Source organism: Symphalangus syndactylus, chromosome 6 (assembly GCF_028878055.3).
Source record: "Symphalangus syndactylus isolate Jambi chromosome 6, NHGRI_mSymSyn1-v2.1_pri, whole genome shotgun sequence".
NCBI classification, from domain to species: domain Eukaryota; kingdom Metazoa; phylum Chordata; class Mammalia; order Primates; family Hylobatidae; genus Symphalangus; species Symphalangus syndactylus.
In genome coordinates, this window is record NC_072428.2 from 37,751,388 (window position 1) to 37,778,457 (window position 27,070).

General features: G+C 41.7%; 1 protein-coding gene across 3 annotated transcripts; it reads right to left on the bottom strand.

The window, feature by feature from the left end:
- Nucleotides 1-473: 473 nt before the first annotated feature.
- Nucleotides 474-26,999, bottom strand: LDHAL6A (lactate dehydrogenase A like 6A). 3 transcript variants are annotated; one of them, XM_063641056.1, is made up of 8 exons: nucleotides 26,814-26,999; nucleotides 26,088-26,222; nucleotides 17,903-18,020; nucleotides 16,205-16,378; nucleotides 4,420-4,593; nucleotides 3,542-3,659; nucleotides 2,206-2,329; nucleotides 474-1,100 (listed from the first exon to the last, which is right to left on the bottom strand). In XM_063641056.1, exons 2-8 carry the CDS (start codon nucleotides 26,211-26,213, stop codon nucleotides 936-938), a joined length of 999 nt encoding a protein of 332 aa, XP_063497126.1. In that variant the 5' UTR covers nucleotides 26,214-26,222; nucleotides 26,814-26,999; the 3' UTR covers nucleotides 474-935. The 3 variants fall into 3 exon arrangements, with proteins under 3 accessions (XP_063497126.1, XP_055138186.1, XP_055138188.1); XM_055282211.2 differs by having other exon boundaries at nucleotides 26,666-26,999; XM_055282213.2 differs by having other exon boundaries at nucleotides 26,593-26,999.
- Nucleotides 27,000-27,070: the final 71 nt, after the last annotated feature.

Genomic DNA, 27,070 nt, shown 5'->3' on the forward strand with positions numbered 1-27,070 from the left:
TCATCCAGAATAGAATGTTCTTGATCAAAGTGAGAGTGCTAGAAAGCTCATGAGGCTACAAAGAAAAGTATATTCCGATTTGGAATGTTATTAAGATAATTAGGCAGCCCACTCTACTCCCAAGGGAAGAATGACCAATTTAATCTGTTGTCACCCTTCTGTAAAAATTAAAATGCACTCAGAATAAAAAACAGCAAGGTCAAATCAAGGTTTTATCTAGTGTTAGGAACATTTACTTTGTGTGTGTGTGTGTATATATATACTTTTATTTTTACATTGTAGAGATAGCATGTAAATGAACATAGGTATTAAGCCATAGAGAATTACTATGCACCTGATGAAAAGAATCAGGATTTGTATAACACAGTAAACACATTCTTGTGGACCAGATGGCAATTACGTATACATACAAGGCAAGTACTGAGAGGTACCAAAAACATCTTTGATGCCATCACTTTTGTTTTTTTAAAAAAAAAAAAAAAGTGTCATCTATCATCTGGATACTAAATCAAAGCTAAGGCCAGGCACAGTGGCTCACCCCTGTAATCTCAGCACTTTGGGAGTTCAAAACCAGCTTGGATGACATGGCAAAACCCCATCTCTACAAAAAAATACAAAAATTAGGCAGGCATGGAGGCACACGCATGTGGTCCCACCTACTCTGGAGGCTGAAGTGGGAGGCTCACCTGAGCTCGGGAGGTCAAGGTTGCAGTGAGCCATGATCGTGCCACTGCACTCCAGCCTGAGTGACAGAATGAGACCCTCCCCCCACCCCCCCCCAAAAAAAAAAAGAGCTAGAAGGCTACACTAAATAGGGCACTCTTTCCTCTATTTTTCCAACTTTTAGAAATTCAAATTTATTCAAAAGTTTGACATATACAATTCTATAACTACTATTTCATCTTCAATCTACAGAATGGTAGCTTTAAGCAACTTTAAAGCTTGAGCTCCTTCTGTATTTCCCAAAGTGTTTCTGCACTCTTTTGCAAGCAGGCCTCCTCTTCAAGAGTCAGTTTTACTTTTATGAGGTCTGTGATACCATTCTCTCCCAGGATACATGGGACACTAAGGAATATTTCTTCATTTATTCCATAGAGGCCCTGAAAGTAAAGACTTAAAAATTAGTCCTTTTTTAACTTTTAACAAAGTTCTGCAATATGAGAAACAAGAGTTGTGAGGTGAATGAATAACAGATTGGTAGTACAAACTACAGCAGAGTACCAAGACAGAGAACATTTTTTTTTTTTTTTTTTTTTTTTTTTTTTGAGACGGACTCTTGCTCTGTCGCCCAGGCTGGAGTGCAGTGGTGCTATCTTGGCTCACTACAAGCTCTGCCTCCCGGGTTCACGCCATTCTCCCACCTCAGCCTCCCGAGTAGCTGGGACTACAGGCAGCCACCACCACGCCCAGCTTTTTGTATTTTTTAGTAGAGACAAAGTTTCACCTTGTTAGCCAGGATGGTCTCAATCTCCTGACCTCCTGATCCACCCGCCTCAGCCTCCCAAAGTGCTGGGATTACAGGCGTGAGCCACCACGCCTGGCCGACAGAAAACAATTTGAAACATGATTAGATATATTTATTGTTCAGTTTCAACCCACCATCTCTCCACATAGGCCCCAGCCTCCTGCCATGTTTGCTGGTGCCCACCCTTCTTTCCTTATCTCCTTACTCCATACCACTTCCTATCAGGAGACCACTTCAAAATTCCTATGACTTTGTTTCCAATGATTTAGATCTGTCTTGTTTTATAACCTCTTCCATTTAGACTAGCAGAGGGATCTCACCCATGCCCCAACTCCCCTTTCCCCAGGAGACTAACTGCTAATTCTTTTGTGTCTAGTGCTTCTTTCCTAGATCTCGTCATTGGACATAATCGAAACTGTAAGAGAACAACTCCAAAGGTACCAAGGTCTTCCCATAGTGGTTCCCAATGTTTCTAGATACTGGTAGAGTCAGTTCACTTAGTTAAATAATAAATATGCCAAAACACTTTTATCTAATAAAAAGAAATGTCACACTAGACCAGGACAAAGGTCTACACAGATAGGCTCTTTCCCCAAGCTCCCTGCTCTTCAGCAGCAAAGAACAGACTCCAGGAAGAGAGGTGCTTCCCACAAGATCAAACCCAAAACCAGAGTGCCTCAAAAATGTTCTTTACCCCTATTCTGTTGAAGTTAATGATTTTTCAAACATGAATGTCCTACCTTACTTAGGGTAGAAACTGGATGCACTCTTCTAAGATTCTTCAAAATACTTTCTGTTAAATCAGCTACAGATAGGCTAATGCCCCAAGAAGTATAACCTTTCATTTTGACCATCTCATAGCCACTGTAGATAGAAGAAACCATAAACATGTTAGTTGAGAAGATGCACTTGTCATTGAACTTCCACTTTGTAGCAACGTATCTAACAATGCCACAAAACTGCAATGACTCCATCAACAACTTCTAGAAATTACTTGTAGTATGTATGCATTTTTTTCTTTTTTTTTTTTTTTTTTAAGTCTTGCTCTGTCGCCCAGGCTGGAGGGCAGTGGTGTGATCTCGGCTCACTACCAAATAGAAATCTAGATTTTGAAATATTTGAAATCGAAGCATTTGAGTAACTTATCTGTGAAAGGTCCAAGAAGATACTCTCCTACCAACCCTACTAAATTTGTTTCCTTTCTAGGCCTCACTGAACCGTAAGGAGCAGAGTGGCAGGTCCAAACTATATACCTGGTAACTCCACCTCCTGGGTTTAAGCAATCTTCCCTCCTCAGCCTCCTGAGTAGCTGGGATTACAAGCGTGCGCCACCATGCATGGCTAATTTTTGTATTTTTAGTAGGGACGGGTTTTCACCACGTTGGCCAGGCTGGTCTCATACTCCTGATCTCAAGTGATCCGCCTACCCTGGTCTCCCAAAGTGCTGGGATTAGAGGCATGAGGCATGAGCCACCACGCCTGACCATGTGTATGCATTTTTGAGGGAGGGTCTCAGCCAGAGTGCATTGGCATCATCAGAGCTCACCTCGATCTCCTGGGCTCAAGCAAGCCACCATACGCTCAGCTAATTTTTTATTTTTTGTAGAGTTAGGGTCTCCCTATGTTGCTCAGGCTGGTCTCATACTCCTGGGCTCAAGTGATCCTCCTACCTCAGCTTCCCAAAGTGCTGGGATTATAGGCATGAGCCACCATGCCCTGCCACAGTGGTTAAACATTAGAGTTACAAGTACAGAGATGCAGAAATTAATATGGAATCAATTCCACCACTACAATAAACACTATATAGCAAGTGTTTGAAAAAATACATTGTGAGTCAACAAGTGAGCCCCTACCATGTGCCCAATACTGGGTTAGGCTCAGGAATAAGCAACACAGAATCAGTCCCTGACTGTTGAAGAATTTATAATCTGGTGAATATGATCACACAAAAAAGCAGAAGTGCAAATAAAAATATGGGAAATACAGCAAAATATATTTAAGGGACTAATCTCAACCTTTTAACAGAGTTCAGGCTCACAACTTCTAAGGTACTGAAAATGTGAAACTAGCAATTACCTGGAAATCACTTTTTTGTGGACATTTTCCCACTGCTCAGGATCTTTATCAGTTCCTATATCTGGGTTCAGATCCTTCAGAGGGACACCAGCAATGTTCACACCACTCCACACAGGAACTAAGAAAGAGATACCCAAAATCCCACTTCTTACATGGTATTAGCAGGGTTTTGGTTTTTGACCTCAGCAAAACTGTTATAATTGCCCTGAGTGATTTCCAACTAGGAATGTTCCGATATCTGAGCCCCACTCAAGATATTCTAAATCTAGATCTCCACAGATGGGGATCCACAATTCTATTATCTTGGCAAGATTCTCCAAATAAGAAAATTGCAGTTTTAAACTTTCCACTAGGAAGTTTTAGTTTTTCTCCCTTTAAGTCTTTTTCCATAGCCAAGGTTTACATTAAATAGATTTCAGAGGTTTTTAGCCAGAAGACACTAAGGGGGGGGGGGGGGGGGCGCGGAGAAAAAGACTACTATTACCACAACACTCTTTCTCTTCCTTCTTATATTCTTCAGTTATACCCATCCCTTAATCTGAAGAATGCCTACTACATGAAGTACACTGCTGACCTTTCTGAACTAGAGTGTCCCAAATTAAATACAAACTATATCATGTTACTTAGTTCTCTATTTAAGAAAAGCATTATAATCCTAGCCATCCGTATGTAGGATTATAGTATCAATCTCACATTTTTCAAATCTGTATTTTTTGTTGGTTATTTTAAAAATAAATGTGGTAAAAATTAAACACTACTAAAAGGGCCTAAAGTGGAATAAAGTATTTTCTCCCCTCCCAGGAGCTACTTTACATTAAATGTCTGTATGATTGATAGGAAATAGATATTTCAGAGGCTCAGTCGTGCCTCAGGCTTACCACTTGAGTCGCCATGCTCTCCAAGGATCAGCCCATGACAGCTTTCAGAGTGGATGCCAAGCCTTTGCCCAATAAAGTAACGAAAACGAGCAGAGTCCAGATTACAACCACTTCCAATAACGCGGTTTTTGGGAAATGCACTCAACTTCCAGGCTACATAAGTTAAGATATCCACTAAGAAGAAAAAGTTCATATCAAGAAATGTCCTCGTCTACAAGGATACGTTTTTTAGATTTACCTAACTTAAAACTAGTAGATCTGATGTTTTGTGGAGGGGGCAAGAAACATGGTTCTCTATCCAACCCCAGCTATACCCCAACTCTAAGAATATGTACCAAATAGAAGTAATGAAATACCTTTTTGTTGATAACTTTGCATAGCTTGGTATGCAGAAACACAGAATGTTCACTCCACAGAAAATTCTGAGAGATATGAATAAACAAATACTCTCTTATCAAGTCTTTCAAATAATTTTGCTAGAGAATAACCCATTTTCAACAAAAAGCATAGTTAAGAGAGGAACAGAGGGATGGGCGCGGTGGCTCACACCTGTAATCCCAGCACTTTGGGAGGCTGAGGTGGGCGGATCACGAGGTCAAGAGATTGAGACCATCCTGGCCAACATGGTGAAACGCCATCTCTACTAAAAACAGAAAAATTAGTTGGGCATGGTGGCACGCGCCTACAGTCCCAGCTACTCAGGAGGCTGAGGCAGGAGAATCGCTTGAACACGGGAGGCAGAGGTTGCAGTAAGCCGAGATCACATCAACTGCACTCCAGCCTGGCGACACAGCGAGACTCCATCTCAAAAAAAAAGGGGGGTGGGGAGGGGAAGGGAACAGAAAGAAACAAGTAGAAAGCCCAGCTACTTGGGAGGCAGAGGTGGAGGGATCCCTTAAGGCAAGCAATCATTCGAGACCATCCTGGGCAATATAGCAAAACTGCATCTCCAAAAGGAAAATAAATTAGCCAGGCATGGTGCCACGTGCTTATTGTTCCAACAACTTGGGGGGAGGCTGAGCCAGGTGGATCACGTCAGCTCAGGAGATCAAGCTGCAGTGAGCTACTATCACACCACTGCACACCAGCCTGGGCAAGAACAAGACCAAGAACAAGAACAACTCTGTCTCTTAAAAAATTTAAAAAGATTTATCAGGGAAATATAATCAGGCTTTTGTCCCAGTAGGGAAGGGATAAATTTTTGACACAGTCCGATATTTGAGGGTCAGTTATTTTAAACATTAGCGTTATCAGAATTTTTTCCTTGAAGTTAATTTTTAAAATGGTAATACCGAAAAGAAGGTCAGTGTAGCTATATTAATAGCAAACAATAGAATTTTCAACAAGCATTAATGGGGGTAGAGATAATACATTTATATATGTATAATGTATATAATATGTAATATATATACATTTACGTATTATCTCTATGATGTATCATATATTTATTATCTCTATCCCCACTGATGTATAATATACATTATATATAATTATGTATAATATATGTATTAACTATTCTCATTAATGTATAAGAACTATATTCTCATAATGTATAAAACAATGCAACAATATATAACCGTAAATTCATATATACTAAATAATATAGCCTCAAAATATATGAAGAAAATTAGGAACGGTAAAGTAGATTTGATTCATAAGCATAGCAATTTTAACATACTTTTATGAGAAACTGATTTATCACAGTTAATTTTGCAAAACTAAAATTAATAAGTATAATCAAATAGATAAAGATCATCATGCCCATTAAAGTCCATTTGTTCCCAGAATACACCAGGAATTTTTTTTACAAACACTATTATCTGGATCACAAAGTGTTAACAGACTTTAAAGAACTGATTAGACAACCCAATTCAGTTAAATCAGAATCAACCACAATAAAATTTTTTTAAATATTTCAAAGCCAAAAATACACTTCTTTTTTTTTTTTTTTTTTGAGACAGGGTCTCGCTCTGTCACCAGGCTGGAGTGCAGTGGCGCGATCTTGGCTCACTGCAGCCTCCGCCTCCCAGGTTCAAGTGATTTTCCTGCCTCAGCCTCCCGAGTAGCTGGGACTTGTACAGGTGCCCACTGCCACGCCTGGCTAATTTTTATATTTTTAGTAGAGACGGGGTTTCATCGTTTTGGCCAGGATGGTCTCGATCCCTCGACCTCATGATCCACCCGCCTTGGCCTCCCAAGTGCTGGGATTACAGGCATTAGCCACTGCCCCTGGCCCCAAAAATACACTCTTAATTGACTCACTGAGTTAAAGAGGAAGTAAGACTAGGAATTACAATATATTTAAAACTAAAATACAAAGTACCATGAAACAAAGTTAATAAATAAAATTGTATATGGTGGTAAATTTATATATATATATTTTTTGAGATGAAGTTTCACTCTTGTTGCCCAGGCTGGAGTGGAGTGGCACGATCTCTGCTCACTGCAACCTCCGCCTCCCGGGTTCAAGTGATTCTTCTCCCTCAGCCTCCCAAGTAGCTGGGATTACAGGCACCCGCCACCACGCCTGGTTGGTGATACTTTGCATAGCTTGGTATGCAGAAACACAATGTTCACTCCACAGAAAATTCTGAGAAATATGAATAAACAAATACTCTTATCAAGTCTTTCAAATAATTTTGCTTAGAGAATAACCCATTTTCAACAAAAAGCATAGTTAAGAGGGGAACAGAGGGATGGGCGCAGTGGCTCACACCTGTAATCTTTAGTAGAGGTGGGGTTTCACTATGTGAAGCAGGCTACTCTCAAACTCCTGACCTCAGGTGATCCACCTATCTTGGCCTCCCAAAGTGTTGGGACTACAGGCGTGAGCCACCACACCCGGCCTAATTTATATTCTTTAATGCATTTTTAAAACAAAGATTTTTAAAAAATCAATGACAAGCGTTTATTTTAACAGTAAAATAAAAGGAAGCAAAGAGCATCGAATAGTAGGAAAAAATTATTTTTTTAATAGAGACAGGGTCTTGCTATGCTGTCCAGTCTGGTCTAACTCCTGGCCTCAAGCATCCTCCTGCCCCAGCCTCTCAAAGTGCTGGGGTTACAGATGAGTGACCATGCCCAGCCTAAAAAACATATTTTTTTAAAATAGCATCAGAGGCCAGGTGCGGTGGCTCACGCCTGTAATCCCATTACTTTGGGAGGCCGAAGCCGGTGGATCGCCTGAGGTCAAGAGATTGAGACCATCCTGGCCAACATGCTGAAACCCCGTCTCTATTAAAAATACAAAAATTAGCCAGGCATGGTGGTGCATGCCTGTGGTCCCAGCTATTTGGGAGACTGAGGCAGAAGAATTGCTTGAGCCCAGGAGGCAGAGGTTGCAGCGAGCCGAGATCGCGCCACTGCACTCCAGCCTGGCAACAGCGAGACTCTGTCTCAAAAAAAAAGCAAAGAAACATACGTCATTGCCGGGCGTGGTGGCTCATGCCTGTAATCCCAGCACTTTGGGAGGCCGAGGCGGGTGGATCATGAGGTCAGGAGTTTAAGACCAGCCTGGCCAACACGGTGAAACCCCGTCTCTACTAAAAATACAAAAATTAGCCAGGCGTGGTGGTGGACACCTGTAATCCCAGCTACTCAGGAGGCTGAGGCAAAGAATTGCTTGAACCCGGGAGGCGAAGTTTGCAGTGAGCCGAGATTGCACCATTGCGCTCCAGCCTGGGTGACAGAGCAAGACTCCGTCTCAAAAAAAAAAAATGAAAAAATACTTGAAGAAGAAGCTTCACCCCAGAAATGCAAAGGTGGTTCAATATCAAAAAATCTGTCAACATATTATACCAGATGAGATTTAAAGATATATATGATCATTTTAACTAGGAAAACTCATTCAGGGATTAAAAAAATAAAACTAAATCTAGGAACAGAAGGAAACTGCTTTTTATCTCAAAAAGGTATCTATCAAAATCCAAAGCAAACATACATTATGAAGAAAACTTAGAAGCCTTTTCATTAAAGTCAGAAACAAGACAAGGATACCCACTATCACTGTTTCTATTTAACATTATACTGGAGAGTCTTCTAGGTTATGCAATAGGACAAGGGAGAAAAAAACTACCAAGAATAAACCAAGGCCAGACACAGTGGCTCATACCTGTAATCCCAATCTTACAGGGAGGCTGAGGTGGGAGGATCACTTGAGACTTGGAGTTTGAGACCAGCCTGGGCAACATAACAAGACCTCATCTCTACAAAAAATTTAAAAAGTAGTCAAGTGTGGTGGCATGCACCTTTAGTCCCAGATACTTGGGAGGCTGAGACAGGATCACTTGAGCCCAGGGGTTCAAGGTTACAATGAGCTATGGTTGTGCCACTGCACTTCAGCATAGGTAACAAGGCAAAAGCCTGTGTCTGTCTGTCTGTCTGTCTGTCTGTCTACCTACCTACCTACCTACCTTCTTTCATCTGTCAATTAGTTTTTATAAACAGACCAAAGTCCTTATTTGGAGATGGTAGAATTATCTAATAGAAAACTTCTGCTAATGCCTACTTGCCTGGGACTTTGAGGAACTACTATAGGAGCAATTATTTTGTCTACTAAAACTGAATACCTTGCTATCTCTTTGATACATGTTTACAAAGCCTGGGTAAAAACAGTATAAATTACTTTTGAACCATCTCTACATTCTGAGGGCTTCAGCAGGGCAATGAAGAGGTGTTCTATGTATAGAATTTGCAATATCAAAAATAAGAAAATACTCGTGAGGAAATGTGTTGTTTATTTTTTAAGTGTAGTAGGACAATATTTCACAAATCATTCTACAAAGTGATTGTCCTATTTCTGCAGTTTCAAAATAGGTGTTTTTTAGAGCCATTCACAAAAATTTCCATTAATGAAGTCAAAATTATTTGGGGAAAAACAGGTAAGGTAAAGAATTCACTTTCATATTATTTGAATTAAACCTCTTTTATTTTCTTATAGGCTCAGTCTTTAAGTAATAAAGTAGCAGCTTTCAACTAAATGAAGTGTCTAAAATAAATATTGATTCAACTCTTATTTGAGAAATCTATTTGTTCTTGTTTTAGATGATTAGAATAGTATTTTAGGCATTTGTTGGTACCTTTTCCATTTGGTTGAACTTTTAACTTAGCTTTATGTAATAACTCATACTTTAATAAATGCATCAAATTCTATCCTAAATATATGAAGACAATCCTATAGTGGATCTCTGTGAAGGACATAATTTCTAATTTGTCTTTTTTGTAAATCCGTATTTTTTATGGCAGATTTAAGTACTCACTTAAATAGTAGAAATTAGACACTTTAAAAAGATATGAAGATGACGTCTTTTGTCCTCTGAAACAGTGTTTTCTAAACATGTAGTATTCCCATTAATGTAAAAGTTAGAGCTTCTGTTCCCTGTTTAATACCCATTGATGGTAAAAAGTGATACTGAAACAGTCTGATCATACCACTATTTTAAATGGTAAGCATTCATTCTAATACCTGAGATGGAGAGAAGTATGTGTAGAAATGTCTTCAAGTTTCCTCATACATAAAGCTATCAAGTGAAAAACCTCAGTTAGTCATGCTGGGCCTTAAGAGGTTCGTCAACTGCCACTGAAATGCAAGGGGATTGGGGGACCTCTGCCAGGCCCTGGGTCTGGAACAGAGAATGTGACCTGTTTTAATTGGTAAACTGAAAACTGAGCAAGTAACTCAGCTGTGTCCCCGGGTACCCAACCGCATTTTCTAGGTAAATGACTATAGATTTAAAGAAAAGGTTAAACTTTTCCTAAATCTTTGATCTTCAATTGTTTAGATTCTCTTCCTGTATTATTTTACATCCCCTCCCTTACCGTACTGCCCTCTAAATTTTCCATTTTCCACTTCTATTTGGTCATTTAGTTCATGTAGTTACTAGAACTTTTTAATTTGTAAAAAAAATCCTAAATACTCTTAAATCAACAATTACAAACCTTCATAAGCCATTCTGGGTAGATTTTTGTTCTTTTTGAAAAAAAATTTTTTTTTTTATAGAGACAGGGTTTCACCATTTTGCTCAGGCTGGTCTTGAACTCCTGAGCTCAAGCAATCCTCCCGCCTCAGCCTCCCAAAGTGCTGGGATTACAGGTGTGAACCACCACGCCCAGCCTCATTCTGAACAGTTTTGAAATTAATACCTAGTATTTGTCATGTCTTGTGCTCCACATTTCCACAGTAATAAACTAAAATGCTATTTTAAAATAATGTCAACAGTGTGTTTTTATAACTAAGATCTGTATGCAGGCGTGGCGGTTCACGTCTGTAATCCCAGCACTTCGGGAGGTCAAGGTGGGTAGATCACTTGAGGCCAGGAGTTCAAGACCAGCCTGGGCAACATGGCGAAACTCTGGCTCTACTGAAAATACAAGAATTAGCTGGGCATGATGGTGTGCGCCTGCAATCCCAGCTACTTGGGACTACTTCGGAAGCTGAGGCACGAGAATCACTTGAACCCAGGAGGCGTAGGTTGCAGTGAGCCAAGTTTGCGCCACTGCACTCTAGCCTGAGCGACAGAGCAAAACCCTCTCTCAAAAAAAAAAAAAAAAAACTTCTAAAATTTACAATTTTACATTTCTACCACTACATGGACAAAATTATCATGCACTTAGGTAAGATAAATTAATATTTAACATAAATAAGGAACCCTTACTAATTGCTTGTTTTAATTTTTAAAATTTCACATTCATATCAGCATAAAATATCATATATAAACTAAAACATAAAAGTCTGAAAATAGACTGCAGTAGGTCAGTTACTGAAAACAAAACACTGTTGAAATGTGGCCAGGTGCTGTGGCTCACGCCTATAATCCCAGCACTTTGGGAGGCTGAGGCGAGCAGATCTCTTGGGGTTAGGAGTTTGAGACTAGACTGGCCATCGTGGTGAAACCCTGTCTCTACTAAAAATACAAAAATTAGCCGGGCGTGGTAGTGCACGCCTGTAATTCCAGCTACTTGGGAGGCTGAGGCAGGAGAATTGCTTGAACCCAGGAGGTAGAGGTGGCAGTGAGCCGAGATCACGCCACTGCACTCCAGCCTGGGCAACAGACCAAGACTCCATCTCAAAAAAAAAAAAAAAAAAAGTGTGCTAGGTAAATAGGTAAACGTGAGTATTGCTATAAAGTTAGTAATGTTTAAAAAATAGCACCACAACCATCGTAACTATTAATACATTTAGTTTTTATCCATGATTTGCCACAATAAAAATTGGCACATCCTTGAAAGGGAGATTTCTAAAGGAACTTAAGAACTTCTAAAAGTGTCTCTGGTGATTCATTTCAATGATACTTACTTTTCCTGACCTTAAAACTCTGATTTGAACTTGCACTCCATTTTGTAGTGATGCTACCTATACATACTACACATGTGAAGCCTTTCCTCTACTACAGAACCACTAAAACCAGGCCTTGAGGACTATGGAGACATGGGAGCTGCATCTGAAGGCAGTCTTGCATGGGAATTAGTACCTACACCTGAGAAACCCCTCTCTATCCAGATTGCTCTCAGAATTGCCTTTCACTAAAATTTTAGCTAAATATTATCATTCAGTGCCACACGGTGGCTCACGCCTGTAATCCCAGCACTTTGGGAGGCCAAGGCAGGCGGCTCACTTGATGCCGGAGTTCAAGACCAGCCTAACATGGTAAAACCCCATCTGTACTAAAAATACAAAAATTAGCTGGGCATGGTGGCACTTGCCTGTAATCCCAGCTACTTGGGAAGCTGAGGCATGAGAATTGCTTGAAGCTGGGAGGCAGAGAATGCAGTGAGCCGAGATTGCACCACTGCACTCCAGCCTGGGCGACAGAGAGAGACTCTGTCTCAAAAAAATAAATAAATATTATCATTCGGCCGGGGGGTGGGGGGGGGTGGGGGGGTGGAATCTTTCCTGAGTGGTATCAGTTTTTGGTAGTTTAATACTAATTTAAAGTTGTCAGGTTTTTTTTTTTTTTATAAGAGTAATGAAGTTAATTGTTTCTCTTAACTTTTGAAGCACCTGAAATTTTGAAGATAGTTCTTAGTGAACCATTTTAACAGACTCACTAAAATAATGGAGAAGACTTTCTTCACATGGTTCTAGTATCAGAATCTAAATAGATATGGAAGATATATTTGATAGTGTGTACTATAACTGCATACACTGTCAAGCAAATACAGAACTAAGCTGTTAAATCATTTGAGATTGACATTTTTTATGATTATTTTTCCTTATTTTTACTGCTTTTAATGGCAGACAGCCAGTATATAAAACATAGAAAAAGTATCCTCTGAATGGCTTATTAGAAATATTAGTCAATAAATTAAATATTCTTTAATAGACTTCTGCCATAATGCATAGGGAAGCATCTTTTGCTAATGTACACTTCTAAAATCTGCAGTGGGAGTGTGGTGGGGCAGTTAATGTTGCCAAGCAAGTGATGCTTAATTTGTGTTTCCTAATTTGTTATCATATAACCTTAATGACGCGGTACTTTGAGGGTGGAGGCGTTTTAGTGCAAATTAAAACAAAGTACGTTGGGGATTCATTTAACACAAACAGTAAATGTGAACTTACTGTCCCCACAGACTTCAGTGCCCTGAATGGTTAGAGAAATTAATGAAGGAGCTCCACCAGGTGCCTTCACAACTCTGAGTCATATCAGAATCTCTCCACAGCTCTCCTTTCAAAAATGACACCGTGAGATTTCAGGATGTGAAAAAACTTACTGGAAAATGTGTAAGAAAATATAAAATACTATTATACAGTGTGATAATGTATCATCAGCTTGCTATTTTCAGTGTGCTTCCTTGTAGCGCCGGACTACCATTTCTGAATTTTGGATTTGGTATTTTTTTTAAAGAATCAAACTCTTGAAAAGAGGAAATGCTTATACCAATAGCCTGTATGAAGCAAAATTTCTGTGAAAGCTAAAGATATGCATGTAGTTAAATATATAAATAAATCTCAATGCCATACAAAAGGAACTTTTGATAATCTGTGAACTATTTTAAAAAAGAAAAAACAGAGCCTTAAACTTGTGGGACACCGTTAAACACACCAACATATATGTGCATGTATGGTAGGACCAGAAGGAGGGGAGAGGAGCAGAAAATTATTCAAAGAAGTAACAGCTGAAACTTCCCAAACAGAAAAACATTATACATCCAAGCTGGGTACAGTGGCTCATGCCTGTAATCCCAGCACTTTGGGAGGCTGAGGTGGGCAGATCAGTTCGGGTCAGGAGTTCGAGACCAGCCTGGCCAACATGGAGAAACCCCATCTCTACTAAAAATACAAAAAGTTAGCCAGGAGTGGTGGTGGGTGCCCAGAATCCGAGCTACTCAGGAGGCTGAGGCACGAGAATCACTTGAACCCAGGAGACGGAGGTTGCATTGAGCCAAGATCATGCCACTGCACTCCATTCTGGGCCACAGAGCAAGACTCCATCTTAAAAAAAGAAAAAAACCTATACATCCAAGCTGCTCAATGAATTCCAAGTGGTATAAACTGAAAGACATTCACACTTTGACACATCATAGTCAAACTGTTAAAAGCCAAAGAGAAAATACTGGAAACAGCAAGAGAAAAACAACTTATTAAATACAGAAGAACCAAAATGAATCAGCAGTAATCCCTATCAAAATCCTTGCTGGTTTCACTTCAGAAATTGACAAGCTGATTCATAAATTCATATGGAAATGCTAAGGATCCAGACAAGCAAAAAATAATATATATATATATTTTTTTTTTTTTTTTTTTTTGACACAGTCTTGCCCTGTTGCCCAGGCTGGAGTGCAGTGGTGTGATCTCAGCTCACTGCAGCCTCTGCCTCCTGGGTTCAAGCGATTCTCTTGCCTCAGCCTCCCAAGTAGCTAGGATTACAGGTGTGCACCACCATGCCCAGCTAATTTTTGTATTTTTAGTAAAGACGGGATTTCGCCATGTTGGCCACACTGGTCTTGAACTCCCGACCTCAGGTGATCCACCTGGCTCAGCTCCCAAAGTGCTGGGATTACAGGTGTGAGCCACCATGCCTGGCCCAAAATAATCTTAAAGAATAGTCAGAAGACTTAACACATCCTGATTTCAAAACTTACCACAAAGCTACAGTAATCAACATATTTATAAATACTACTATGGAGTGAGCTTCATGATATATTAAAAATGAAAGAAGATGGAGAAAAACGTATCTAGTAACAAAAAGCTGTAAACCACAAAAAATGTAAATGGTTACCTATAAAGGGATGGAGGCTATAGGGCAAAGGGCACAGGGACAGAAGCTGGACCACTTTGAATAAATTCCTGTTCTCTAGAATTGATGTTGGAGCCATGTGAATATTTTATAAAACTGTGAAACAAAAGTTAAATAGTTCTTCAGCATTGAAATTAAAATGAATAATCATGCACTCACTCAGTGTTGGTCTGCACAGAGAAAAACTATTCCAAATAATTTTAGAATACAGTAATTTGAATATTTCTAAACTACTAAGCTCCAGACTCATAATCTGTAGCTGTTTGACATTTCCTCTTGAGTATCATTTCAGGTATCTTGATTTTTCTCCTCTATATGTAACATCCCTGCCTCCTTCCCTCACTGACTCCCACCCGATTGGTAAAGTTACCAACCCAGTTAAATGAAACTACCATCCCTTCAGTTACTCAAAGGAAAAAATCTCGAAGTTATTTTTTATTCCTCCCTTTCTCTGACTACACATAATCTATCAGCAGTCCTGCACATTTTATCTCCAAAGTCTATTTTCAGTTTGGCCACCTTGTAAATGCACCAGTGAGGAGTCTAGTACAATTTTGGGGAGTCAGGCAGTAAACTATAGCCCTACTTTCACTTCTCAAACAGTAATTTGGAAGACAAACCTCAGGCTTTAGAATATAAACCTTGAACTCATATGATTAAGCATATTATCTTCCCATACACACTACTTTTTTTTTTTTTTTTTTGAGACAGGGTCTCACTCTGTCATCCAGGCTGGAGTGCAGTGGTGCAATCATGGCTCACTGCAGCCTTGACCTCCCTGGCTGAAGCAATCCTCCCGCCTCAGCCTCCCGAGTAGCTGGGACTACAGGCATGCTCCACCATGCCCTGATAATTTTTGTATTTTTTTTGTAGAGATGGAGTTCTGTCATGTTGCCCAGGCTGTTCTCAAACTCCTGGATTCAAGCGCTTCACCCACCTTGGGCTCCCAAAGTGCTGGGATTACAGGCGTTAGCCACTGCATCTGGCCTCACACTAGTATTTTTTTAAAGTCATTATAGTATATACACTGATTACAACTGTGCAAAGTACATATTACACTAACAAAGAGATTCTGGAATTATATTGGTGGTTTACGATTTAATACTCATTAAATTCTTTTTCTCCTCAAAGTTACTAAACCCACCCCCAAAAACTCCTTCACTGAACAGTGAAAATAAAGCTGACCTATGCAGCCATAAAACAACAAAATCATGTCCTTTGCAGCAACATGGATGCAGCTGGAGGCCATTATTCTAAGCTAATTAATGCAGGAACAGAAAACCAAATACTACATGTTCTCACTATAAGTGGGAGCTAAACATATGGGTGCACACGGACATAAAGATGGGAACAAATGACACTGGAGACTACTAGAGAGGGAGGGAGTGAGAGCAGTAAGGGCTGAAAAACTATTAGGTACTTCGCTCACTACCTGGGTGGCAGGATCAATCCTACCCCAAATGTCAGCATCACACAGTATACCCATGTAATGAACCTACACAGTGTACCCCCGAATCTAAAAGTTGAAAATTTAAAACAACAAAGCTGACCTGGATTAGTAACAATAAGCAGTTTGCAGTGAGGACTGTATTGGGTAATATTGGGAATCATTAGTTTAAAGATGGACACATTTCGCTGGACTAAATCGAGGCGTGTTTCTCCTTTTTTCTGGCGTGCACCTGCTGTGATAATCACTAGATTGGAGTTTGCAGTGACCAGGTAATCTGAGGAAAGATTAGAAGAAACAATCGATTATGAAAGAAAACATCTGGCATTGAAGTATACTTCCTGTTCACTTCAATCACCACACTGTGTTTACCAAAGAGTGGGTTCCCTTCGATCTTCTTGTATGCCCAGACTGTTTTTTAATTTCAGGAAATTAGCACTAAGCTTCCCTTGTACAATTTTTTTTAATAATAATAATAAAAAATGTAAGTCATGCGCAGTGGCTCACCCCTGTAATCCCAGCACTTTGGGAGGCCGAGGTGGGTCAATCACTTGAGGTTAGGAGTTCAAGGCCAGACTGATCAACATAGCAAAACCCCATCCCTACTAAAAATACAAAAATTAGCCAGGCGCAGTGGCGGGTGCCTGTAGTCCCAGCTACAAGGGAGACTGAGGCAGGAGAATCACTTGAACATGGAGGCAGAGGTCGCAGTGAGCCAAGATCACACCACGACACTCCAACCTGGGTGACAGAGCGAGACTCCGTTTCCAAAAACAAAAACCTCCTAAGTTGGGTACAGTAGTGCACTCCTGTAGTCCCAGTTACTTGGAGGCTGAGACCAAGAGGATCCCTTGAGCCCAGAAGTCCAAGTCCAGCCTGGGCCAACATAGCAAGACACTGTCTCAAAAAAAAAAACTCACTTCCTAAAATACCTTCTGTATTATTTAGATGAAGAGGTCAAAATAATGGATTACTCTGGCAAGAACATTTAGAGATAGATGTGGTGTGAACAGACCTTTGAATAGGGAATCGTTGGTTCATTCATTTGTTCAAATAATTATCTCCCAGGTGCCAAGTGAATAAAGTACAGTAGTGAAGAGCTTAGGCTTTGGAATCAAACAGAACTGAGTTCAAATCCCTACTCCATCACTTTTTTTTTTTTTTTTTTAAGACAGAGTTTCACTCTTGTTGCCCAGCCTGGAGTGCAATGGCGCGATCTTGGCTCACCACAACCTCCGCCTCCCGGGTTCAAGCAATTCTCCTGCCTCAGCCTCCTGAGTAGCTGGGGTTACAGGCATGCACCACCACGCCCGGCTAATTTTTATATTTTTAATAGAGACGGGTTTCTCTATGTTACTCAGGCTGGTCTCAAACTCCCAACCTCAGGTGATCCACCTGCCTTGGCCTCCCAAAGTTCTGGGATTACAGGTGTGAGCCACCATGCCTGGTCCTATCACTTTTAATTAACCTTAGTTCAGAGGTACATCATCTCTAAAACAGAGTTGTGCTCAGGATTAAATTATATAAAGTGCTTGGGTCAATGTCACACACACAGGCAGTCAGTTCATTGTAGCTGTCATGATAACTGCTGTTACTGCTGCTCACAAGGAACTCAGTCTGGTATTGTGGGAAACCTTGCAAAGTACAACCTAAGGAATCTGAACACGTTATGAGAGTACAGAGTAGGGAGCAACCAGCCTTATCTATAAAAACTGGGGAGGTTAAAAGAAATAAAGATGATTTTCTTAGATATTTGTTCATGTATATTAGAATATTTATACTATTTAACTATGACATTAACCTTTGCTGGAGACAATATTTGGCATTTTCATAAAAGGGCTGCCATGTTGAAGATCCATTGTTTCACCCTTCAGTTTGCCTTCATCAACATCCACAAGGACAAGTTCATCACTCAAACCCTAAAAAACATTATTAGTCAAATGGGTGTGAGTGTATCTCTTGATTAACTGGAGAATGAAAGAAAATTCTTATATTGGTGATCTATGTCTAGCTTGTGAATTATCAAAATCAAAGGAAACATAATAAATGATCTCACCATTTCATCATGATATAAAAGTCTAAACCAGAAAAAATACAAGTTACAAAGAGGAGCATTTCAGCTCATCACGAGGAAAACAAAAACAGAAACTGCGTAGTAAATAGAACAATCTCTGAAAGTAGTGAACACCCCCATTTTCAATTTCAGCTGAGGCTGCACAGTGATAAAGTAGTGCTTCTGCTGAAGGAATTTCTCACCAGACCATGAGCTTCTTGAGACTAGGAAGTCATTCATCCCCAGCCATCTGGTGCTTACTTATCATCCACCTGGCACAGAGGAGCTCAATAAAAGTTTTTTGAATAAATAGTATCTTAGTCCATTTTCTGTTCCTTATAACAGAATACATGAAACTGAGTACTTTATAAAGAAAAGGAATTTATTTCTTACAGTTATGGAGGCTGAGAAGTCCAAGGTCAAGGGGCCACCATATGGTGAGGGCTTTCTTGCTGGAGAAGACTCTGCAGAGTCCCAAGGCAGCACAGGGCATCACATGGCAAGGAGGCTGCAATTGCTAAATTCAGGTCTCTCTTCCTCTTCTTATAAAGCTACCATTCCCACTCCCCTGATAACCCATTCATCCATAGATTAATCCATGGCAGAGCCCTCATGACCCAGTCAACTCTTAAAGGCCCACCTCTCAATACTGCCACATTGAGGATTAAATTTAAACGAGTTCCAGAGGGGACAACCATTCAAACCATAGCAAATGGATTAAAATATAAGGCTCCTTCCAACTCAAAAATATTTTAGTTCTATAATCAGACAGTTATTACCTACAGAAACCAATTCATACTATAATTTCTATGACGCTACTTTATACGTAAGAGAGAAAATATAGTTCTATTTGAAAAAAAAAAAAAGCACTAGAAATTCAAGAAACTGATTCAAATAGTTGCCTAAAGTGGATGCTAAGGAAAGGTTGGATGGAAACTAGTATGACTTCTCCATGTATTTTTTTTATTTTTTTGAGGTGGAGTCTCTTGCTCTGTTACCCAGGCTGGAGTGCAGTGGTGCAATCTCAGCTCACTACAACCTCCGCTTCCTGGGTTCTAGTGATTCTCCTGCCTCAGCCTCCTGAGTAGCTGGGATTACAGGCATGCACCACCATGCCCAGCTAATTTTTGGGTTTGGGTTTTTTTTTTTTTTTTGAGAGAGAGAGTCTTGCTCTGTTGCCCAGGCTGGAGTGTAGTGGCGTGATCTTGGCTCACTGCAAACTCTGCCTCCCAGGTTCACGCCATTTTCCTGCCTCAGCCTCCCAAGTAGCTGGGACTACAAGTGCCCGCCACCACACCCAGCTAACTTTTTGTATTTTTAGTAGAGACGGGGTTTCACTGTGTTAGCCAGGATGATCTTGATCTCCTGACCTAGTGATCTGCCCGCCTCTGCCTCCCAAAGTGCTGGGATTACAGGCATGAGACACCGCACCCGGCCAATTTTTTTGTATTTTTAGTAGAGACAGGGTTTCACCATGTTGGCCAGGCTGGTCTCAAACTCCTGACTTCAAGTGATCCACCCGCCCTGGTCTCTCAAAGTGCTGGGATTACAGGCATGAGCATTAATCCGCGCCTGGCCTTGTATGTATCTGAATTTTACTTCTACTTTTTGTTTCTGAGACAGGGGCTTGCTCTGTCCCTCAGGCAGGAGTACAGTAGCATGATCATGACTCATTGCAGCCTCAACTGTCTCAGGCTCAGATGATCCTCCCACCTCAGCCTTCTGGGTAGCTGGGACAACAGGCGCCTGCCACCACATCTGGCTAATTTTTGTATTTTTTGTAGAGATGGGGTTTCACCATGTTGCCCGGGCTGATCTCAAAGTCCAGGACTCAAGTGATCCGCCTGCCTCAGCCTACCAAAGTTACAAGCATGAGCCCATGCCCAGCCTAGTGTTTTTTTGTTTTGTTTATTTGGGTTTTTTTTGAGACAGTCTCGCTCGTTGCCCAGGCTGCAGTGCAGTGGCACTATCTCGGCTCACTGCAACCTCCACCTTCCCGGGTTCAAGCGATTCTCCTGCCTCAGCCTCCCGAGTAGCTGGAATTATAGGTGTCTGCCACCATGCCCGGCTAATTTTTTGTGTGTTTTTAGTAGAGATGGGTTTCACCATGTTGGCCAGGCTGGTCTCAAACTCCTAACCCCATGATTTGCCTGCCACAGCTTCCCAAAGTGCTGGGATTACAGGCTTGAGCCACTGCACCCGGCCTTACTTTCAAACTTTGTAAATGTATTACCTTTTAACTACATATTTTTTATCTTTATTACATAATAAATTTTTCCTTGGAGGAAAAATAACACCTTTGTGTTAGTGCTTAGAAGTAAACGATCAAGGCGGGACATGGTGGCTCACGCCTATAATCCCAGCACTTTGGGAGGCCAAGGTGGGTGGATCACGAGCTCAGGAGTTCGAGACCAACCTGGCCAATATGGTGAAACCCTGTCTCTACTAAAAATACAAAAATTAGCCAGGCGTGGTGGCATGCACCTGTAGTCCCAGCTACTCAGGAAGCTGAGGCAGAAGAATCGCTTGAACCCAGGAGGCAGAGGTTGAAGTGAGCCATGATGGCGCCACTGCACTCCAGCCTGGGCGACAGAGCGAGATACCGTCTCAAAAAAAAAAAAAAAAAAAGAAGTAAATGACCAAGGCCGGGCCCAGTGGCTCACGCATGTAATCCCAGCACTTTGGGAGACCAAGGTGGGCGGATCACCTGGGGTCAGGAGTTCCAGACCAGCCTGGCCAACATCGTGAAATCCTGTCTCTACTAAAAATACAAAACTTAGCTGGGCATGGGGGCACATGCCTGTAATCCCAGCTACTTGGGAGGCTGAGGCAGGAGAATCACTTGAACCCGGGAGGCAGAGGTTGCCATGAGCCGAGATCAGATTGGCCATTGCACTCCAGCCTGTGCAACAGAGTGAGACTCCCTCTCAGAAAAAAAAGAAAAGAAATAACCAAGCATCCATAATTTAAGCACATATCCAATTCACATTGTTAGAGCTTTTTACCTTTTTTCTTTTTTTGAGACAGGGTCTCACTTTGTCACCCAAGCTGGAGTACGGTGGCACATTCATGGCTCACTGCAGCATTAATCTCTTGGTCTCAAGCAAGCTTCCTGCCTCAGCCTCCCAAGTAGCTAGTACTACTAGCATGTACCACCGCACCTGGCATTTTTTTTTTTTTTTTTTTTTGAGACGGAGTTTTGCTTTTGTTGCCCAGGCTGGAGTGCAATGGTGCGATCTTGGCTGACTGCAACTTCTGCCTCCCAGGTTCAAGCGATTCTCTTGCCTTAGCCTCCCAAGTAGCTGGGATTACAGATGCATGCCACTGTGCCCAGCTAATTTTTTATATTTTTAGTAGAGATGGGGTTTCACCATGTTAGCCAGGCTGGTCTCAAACTCCCGACCTCAGGTGATCCACCCACCTTGGCCTCCCAAAGTGCTGGGATTACAGGCGTGAGCCACCGTGCCCGGCCACCTAGTTAATTTTTAATTTTTATTCATTTATTTATATTTTAGAGACAGGGTCTTGCTTTGTTGCCTAGGCTGGTCTCAAACTCCTAGGCTCAAGTGACACTCCTGCCTTGGCCTCCCAAAGTGCAGGATTACAGGCATGAGCCACTGCCTGGATCCAGCCTGGATCTTTTTACTCTATTTGAATTACTGGAAATTCAAAGCCAAGCCCTTTACATTTTAAACTAGACTGTACAACTGATCAACCTAGAAGTCTAAGCTGCATTACAAGGAACAGGTTGTTGCTTAATGAAATGCCAAAGCTTTTTGGACACCCAATTATTCAGAGATTGGAGTCATATGGAACAGTATTACACAGTATTGATAAAGTTATCTTTGAAAGGCAGTTTTGAAAATGTATCATAACCCCAGGAGCAAGAAACATAAATAGCCCCAGATCTTGGTTTCTAATACCATTATCCAATAAAAGGAACCAACGTTCCTTGGAGAAAAAAGGCTGATTCTAGGAGTGGTGCAGAAAATATATAAGATGAAGAACCTGAAACCTCTTAAAATGACAAAGAATAAGGAAGGGTTCAAAACCTAACAAAACCCTATATTGATGTAGTATGTCAAAGGGACACAGCAGGCAGCTTAAAGAATGACCAATGGCCCTAGCTGGAACAAATTCAAAAGGAAGTATTAGATTATAACCCAAAGTATAAAATAAGATCCATGAGTGCATACTGATATTAACAAATGATTGAATTAATTAATAAATAGGGGAGGAAGAATAAATCTCCCATGCAGAAGAATTAAAATAACTCTTGGCCGGGCGCGGTGGCTCACGCTTGTAATCCCAGCACTTTGGGAGGCCGAGGCGGGCGGATCACGAGGTCAGCAGATCGAGACCACGGTGAAACCCCATCTCTATTAAAAATACAAAAAAATTAGCTGGGCGTGGTGGCGGGCGCCTGTAGTCCCAGCTACTCAGAGAGGCTGAGGCAGGAGAATGGCGTGAACCCGGGAGGCGGAGCTTGCAGTGAGCCGAGATTGTGCCACTGCACTCCAGCCTGGGCGACAGAGCGAGACTCCGTCTCAAAAAATAAAATAAAAATAAAAATAAATAATTCTCCACCCCATAAGCGTGGGCTGCATATAGGGACTTTCTTCCAAAGAGACCAGTATGGAAAGGGGGAAAATAGTAACTTTACGGAAGAGAAACCTGATAAACACAGTCTCAGCCAGGTAACTGAGGTCAACATCAACACTGATAAATCATGACAGTATGTAGGCTGGATATGATGTGATGAAAAGTGGCACTTTATTCCTATGTCTTCCTCCCCAAAACCCAAAACCTCGGTCTCGCCGTTAAAAAAAACCCACCAAATTCCAACAGAAAAGTGTTCTACAAAATACCTGACTAGTACTCCTCGAAATGCTCAGTCATCAAAAACAAGAAAAATCTAAAGAAACTGTTATAGCCTAGAGGAGCCCAAGCAGATACAGTGACTAAATGTCATGTGGTATCATCCTGGATGGGATCATGGAACAGGAAAAGGACATAAGTAAAAACTAAAGAAATCTGAGTAAAGTGTGGACTTTAGTTAAAGGTGATATGTCAATATCCATTCTTTCATTGTGACAAATGTACCACACTAAGGTATACAATATGTATTAGAGTTCTCTAGAGGGACAGGACTAGCAGGATAGATGTCGATATGAAAGGGAGTTTACTAAGGAGTATTGACCCACATGATAACAATGTGAAGTCCCACAACAGGCCATTTGCAAGCCGAGGAGCAAGGAAGCCAGTCCGAGTCCCAAAACCTCAAAAGTAGGGAAACCAACAGTGCAGCCTTCAATCTGTAGCCAAAGGCCCGAGAGCCCCCGGCAAACCACTGGTGTAGGTCTCAGAGTTCAAAAGCTGAAGAACTTGGAGTCTGATGTTTGAGGGCAGGAAGCAACCAGCACGAAAGAAAGATGAAGACTGGAAGACTTAGCCAGTCTAGTCCTTCCACATTCCTCTGCCTGCTTTTATCCTAGATGTGCTGGCAGCTGATTAGATGGTGCTCACCTAGACTGAGGGTGGGTTTGCCTCTCTCAGTCTTCGGACTCAAATATTAATCTCCTTTAGCAACACCCTCACAGACACACCCAGGAACAATACCCTGCATCCTTCAATCCAATCAAGTTGACACTCAATATTAACCATCACACCATACTAAGGTATAATGTGGGGTATAAACTGTTATCCTTTCAATTTTTCTGTAAATCTAAAACTATTCCAAAAAATAAAGTCTATAAAAATATATCCTAACAATCTCTCTGGACTCTCTTTCCTTATTTATAAAAATGAAAGTAAACAGAATATCCCATCTTTGTATTCACAATCCAGTGCATTTTCCATTTTAATGGGCATCTTTTAGCAATTCTTTCATCCAACTACTATGTCAATTGCAGGAGGCACTGTTCTAGATTCGGGATACAACACTAAAAGAAACAAAGTGGATCTCGCATTACACTAATTAAAGTTTATGTATTATGGTAAAACTCAGTAATTTTTAAAGACATTACTCTTTCTCTACTAAGTCCGTACCATAAATTCCTGACAATAAATTCCTGAACAATTCATATTGAGAATTCCTCATCAGCAAAGAGTTTTTAGGCTATCACCACCTCCTTGAATGACAGAAGTTGCAGTGTCTAGGGCCAGGACAGGGAAAGATTAAAGTGAGCCTTAACCTGAGGCTTTACAGGGGGATTGTGTACCCTATTTCCTAAGATATACAAATGCCATAGTTAGCAACATACTAGAATTCAAGTTCTAGAAGCAGGAGGTGACTGGGAAGGCTCTGCTTCATACCTTTACAGCAAGGAGCATCACTGAGTTTGGACAATGGGTGCTACGGGTGGCATTTTAAGCCTCCAGAGGTAAGCCCCCAGTGGAGCCTACAGATACTCTTACATGCCCAGTGAGGCCTGTGCCTCCCATCACCAGTTGCAATGGAATGCACTCCTGCCCTTCTGTACTCCTATCCACCACCTCCACCTGAGATCTGTCTAGGACCTCCCATCATGGATAGGGCCATGAAACAGGTGCAGCCCCATGGCACTGCCCTATCCTGGGCCTTGGAACCTCCCATCAGAAGCCCCAAAATTCCCTCCACTCCTGCAACCAAAGCCAAGTAGCAGCTGCCAGAGGTAGGAGTTCCAGGGATATGGCTCAGTCCCTCCCCGAATGGCCCTTCAAAGCAGAGGTGATAAATAAATCTTTTATTTCAAGCTTTTCTATATATATAACCTGTATACTTATCTATTCATGCAATTAGAGATAGTCTATTCCTTTTTTCTCCTCTAAAAAGTAGGTCTAATATTTACTTTTCAGGGTTGTAATATTGGATAATGCATATAAACATATTGTTATCATTATTACTGATGTTAAAAAAAAATGTGTTGGGCTAAGGCAGGTGGCTCACATCTGTTATCTCAGCACTTTAGGAAGCCGAGACCTCCTGCTTGAGGCCAGGAGTTTGAGAGCAGCCTGGGCAATACGTGGAGGCCCCATCAAACAATCAATGAGTCACAGATGTGTTGGTTTTCACGTGTGTGTATTCTTCATTAGCAATGAGGACACTGCTGATAAAGGCATTACAATAGGTAGGACAAAATGAATCATGGGGAATTTGTATGGCTGGCAGGAGCAGCAGTTGGCTGCGGCTGCTATCCTTAGTGCCATAAGGTCACTATGTCATCTAGATATGAAAACCAGAGGCAATCCTTTAAATCCAATGAATCATGCCAGGATTAAAGGTTATATAAAAGATGGCTTAAAACATTTTACAGATATTTCATTAATAAAAGTATAGCTCAAAGTATCTTATGATTTATTAAAACTTTATGGTAATAAAGTTCATATCAGGGTAATATTCTTAGAAAGGGGTCAGAAACTTTTTTGGTCTCTGTCTATAGCCATAAAACTTTATCAGCTGTATCAATACTAAGAACAGCTAAACACTAAAACTAACCTAACATGAATAAGGAACGAAGGGAAATAAAGATATATAGACTAGAAAATGGGAGAGAGATATTTAAATGAAAAAAGATTATTGTATTTGGTACTCGTAGGCTGCCTACCATCGCTGACACGCTTGTATACTCTTTTCTGCCGCCTGTTTCTCCAGTTTGTTTTTTGAGCTGAGTTTCCAAATCAAGAAAAGGGGTACCTCATATTGTCATTATGTGAAAGTGAAATGTCAACATACTTTCACAGAGATGCTTCTAACCCACATGATATCATCACACAATTTTTAAAAAGGAGCGCCCTCTGGGTGGAACAACTAAAAAAAGGGCACCTTTTCCTCTGATGCCCCTCGTACTGGATCCCCACTCACCACCTTGAACTGGACACAACCTGCACAACCATACGCTGTGGCCTCGCCTCCAGCGGAGGTGAACCGTGTGATGCAGAGCACACAACTTACTTTTAATAAGATGCTGATAGCACAAGCCACACCAACCGATCCAGTTCCTACAATGGAGATCTTATTGTGATGAATGGCCTCCTCTTCCGCGAAATTCTTAATAAGTTCACCCTTGACAGTTGCCATCTTGGAAACCTAACAGTGAAGACAAATTGCACAGCCATTTCCAAGACCTGGAATTAGAAATGGCTTGGAATTCCAAGACCTGAGGTGAAAGCGCGTATAGAGAACTCCTGGGCCCATGTGTGGAAGGAGGTGCTGCAGACACACAAAAGACTGACAAATCTGACCAGCAAAGAAGCTGGGTAAGTTCTGGCCAGGCAGCTCAGCATCCATGAAGCGGACCAGGGGAAGGAGAAGGAAGCGTGAGTACAGTTAAGAGGAACTAAGAGAGAGAGAAAAGGAACAGGGGTTGCTCCAGCAAACATGAAACTACAGCTGGGACGGCACTCCGTCCCGCAGCTGACCCCCTTTTCTCTCCCCTTCACCCTACTTTTCCCCCAACCTCCAGTTCTCAGCTCCAGGACTGCGCCCGGGGTCCGCAGGTCCAGGTGAGAGGTACTTCTGGCCACACTCACAGGGGTGAAGGGCCACCCGCGCCCGAGCAGGTCACACGCCGCCAGGCGGAGACACAGAACCATCCTTGGGCAAAAACAATTCGCTCCCGCGGCGCCCGCTCTCTGGCTGCTCCCCAGGACTCTTGCAGCCCAGCTCATGGCCACTCACTCAAGAGGTGAAGAAAGAGAATGGAGGAAAGTGGCGTTAAGCTCGTCGAGTCACGAAGGAGATGAACCGCCGACTAACAGACGCCGGGTCATCCCCTTACTGCAGATGCGCGGACCGCACCCAGCTCGTGCAGGCATCGCAGGTGTGATGCTTGGCAGGTGTGATGCTTGGCAGGTGTGAGGCCGGAAGCGGGCTGTGAGGCACTGCGCCTGCGCCTCTGCCTGCCCGCCCCGCCCCCGCGTGCGGGTGGGCGCGCT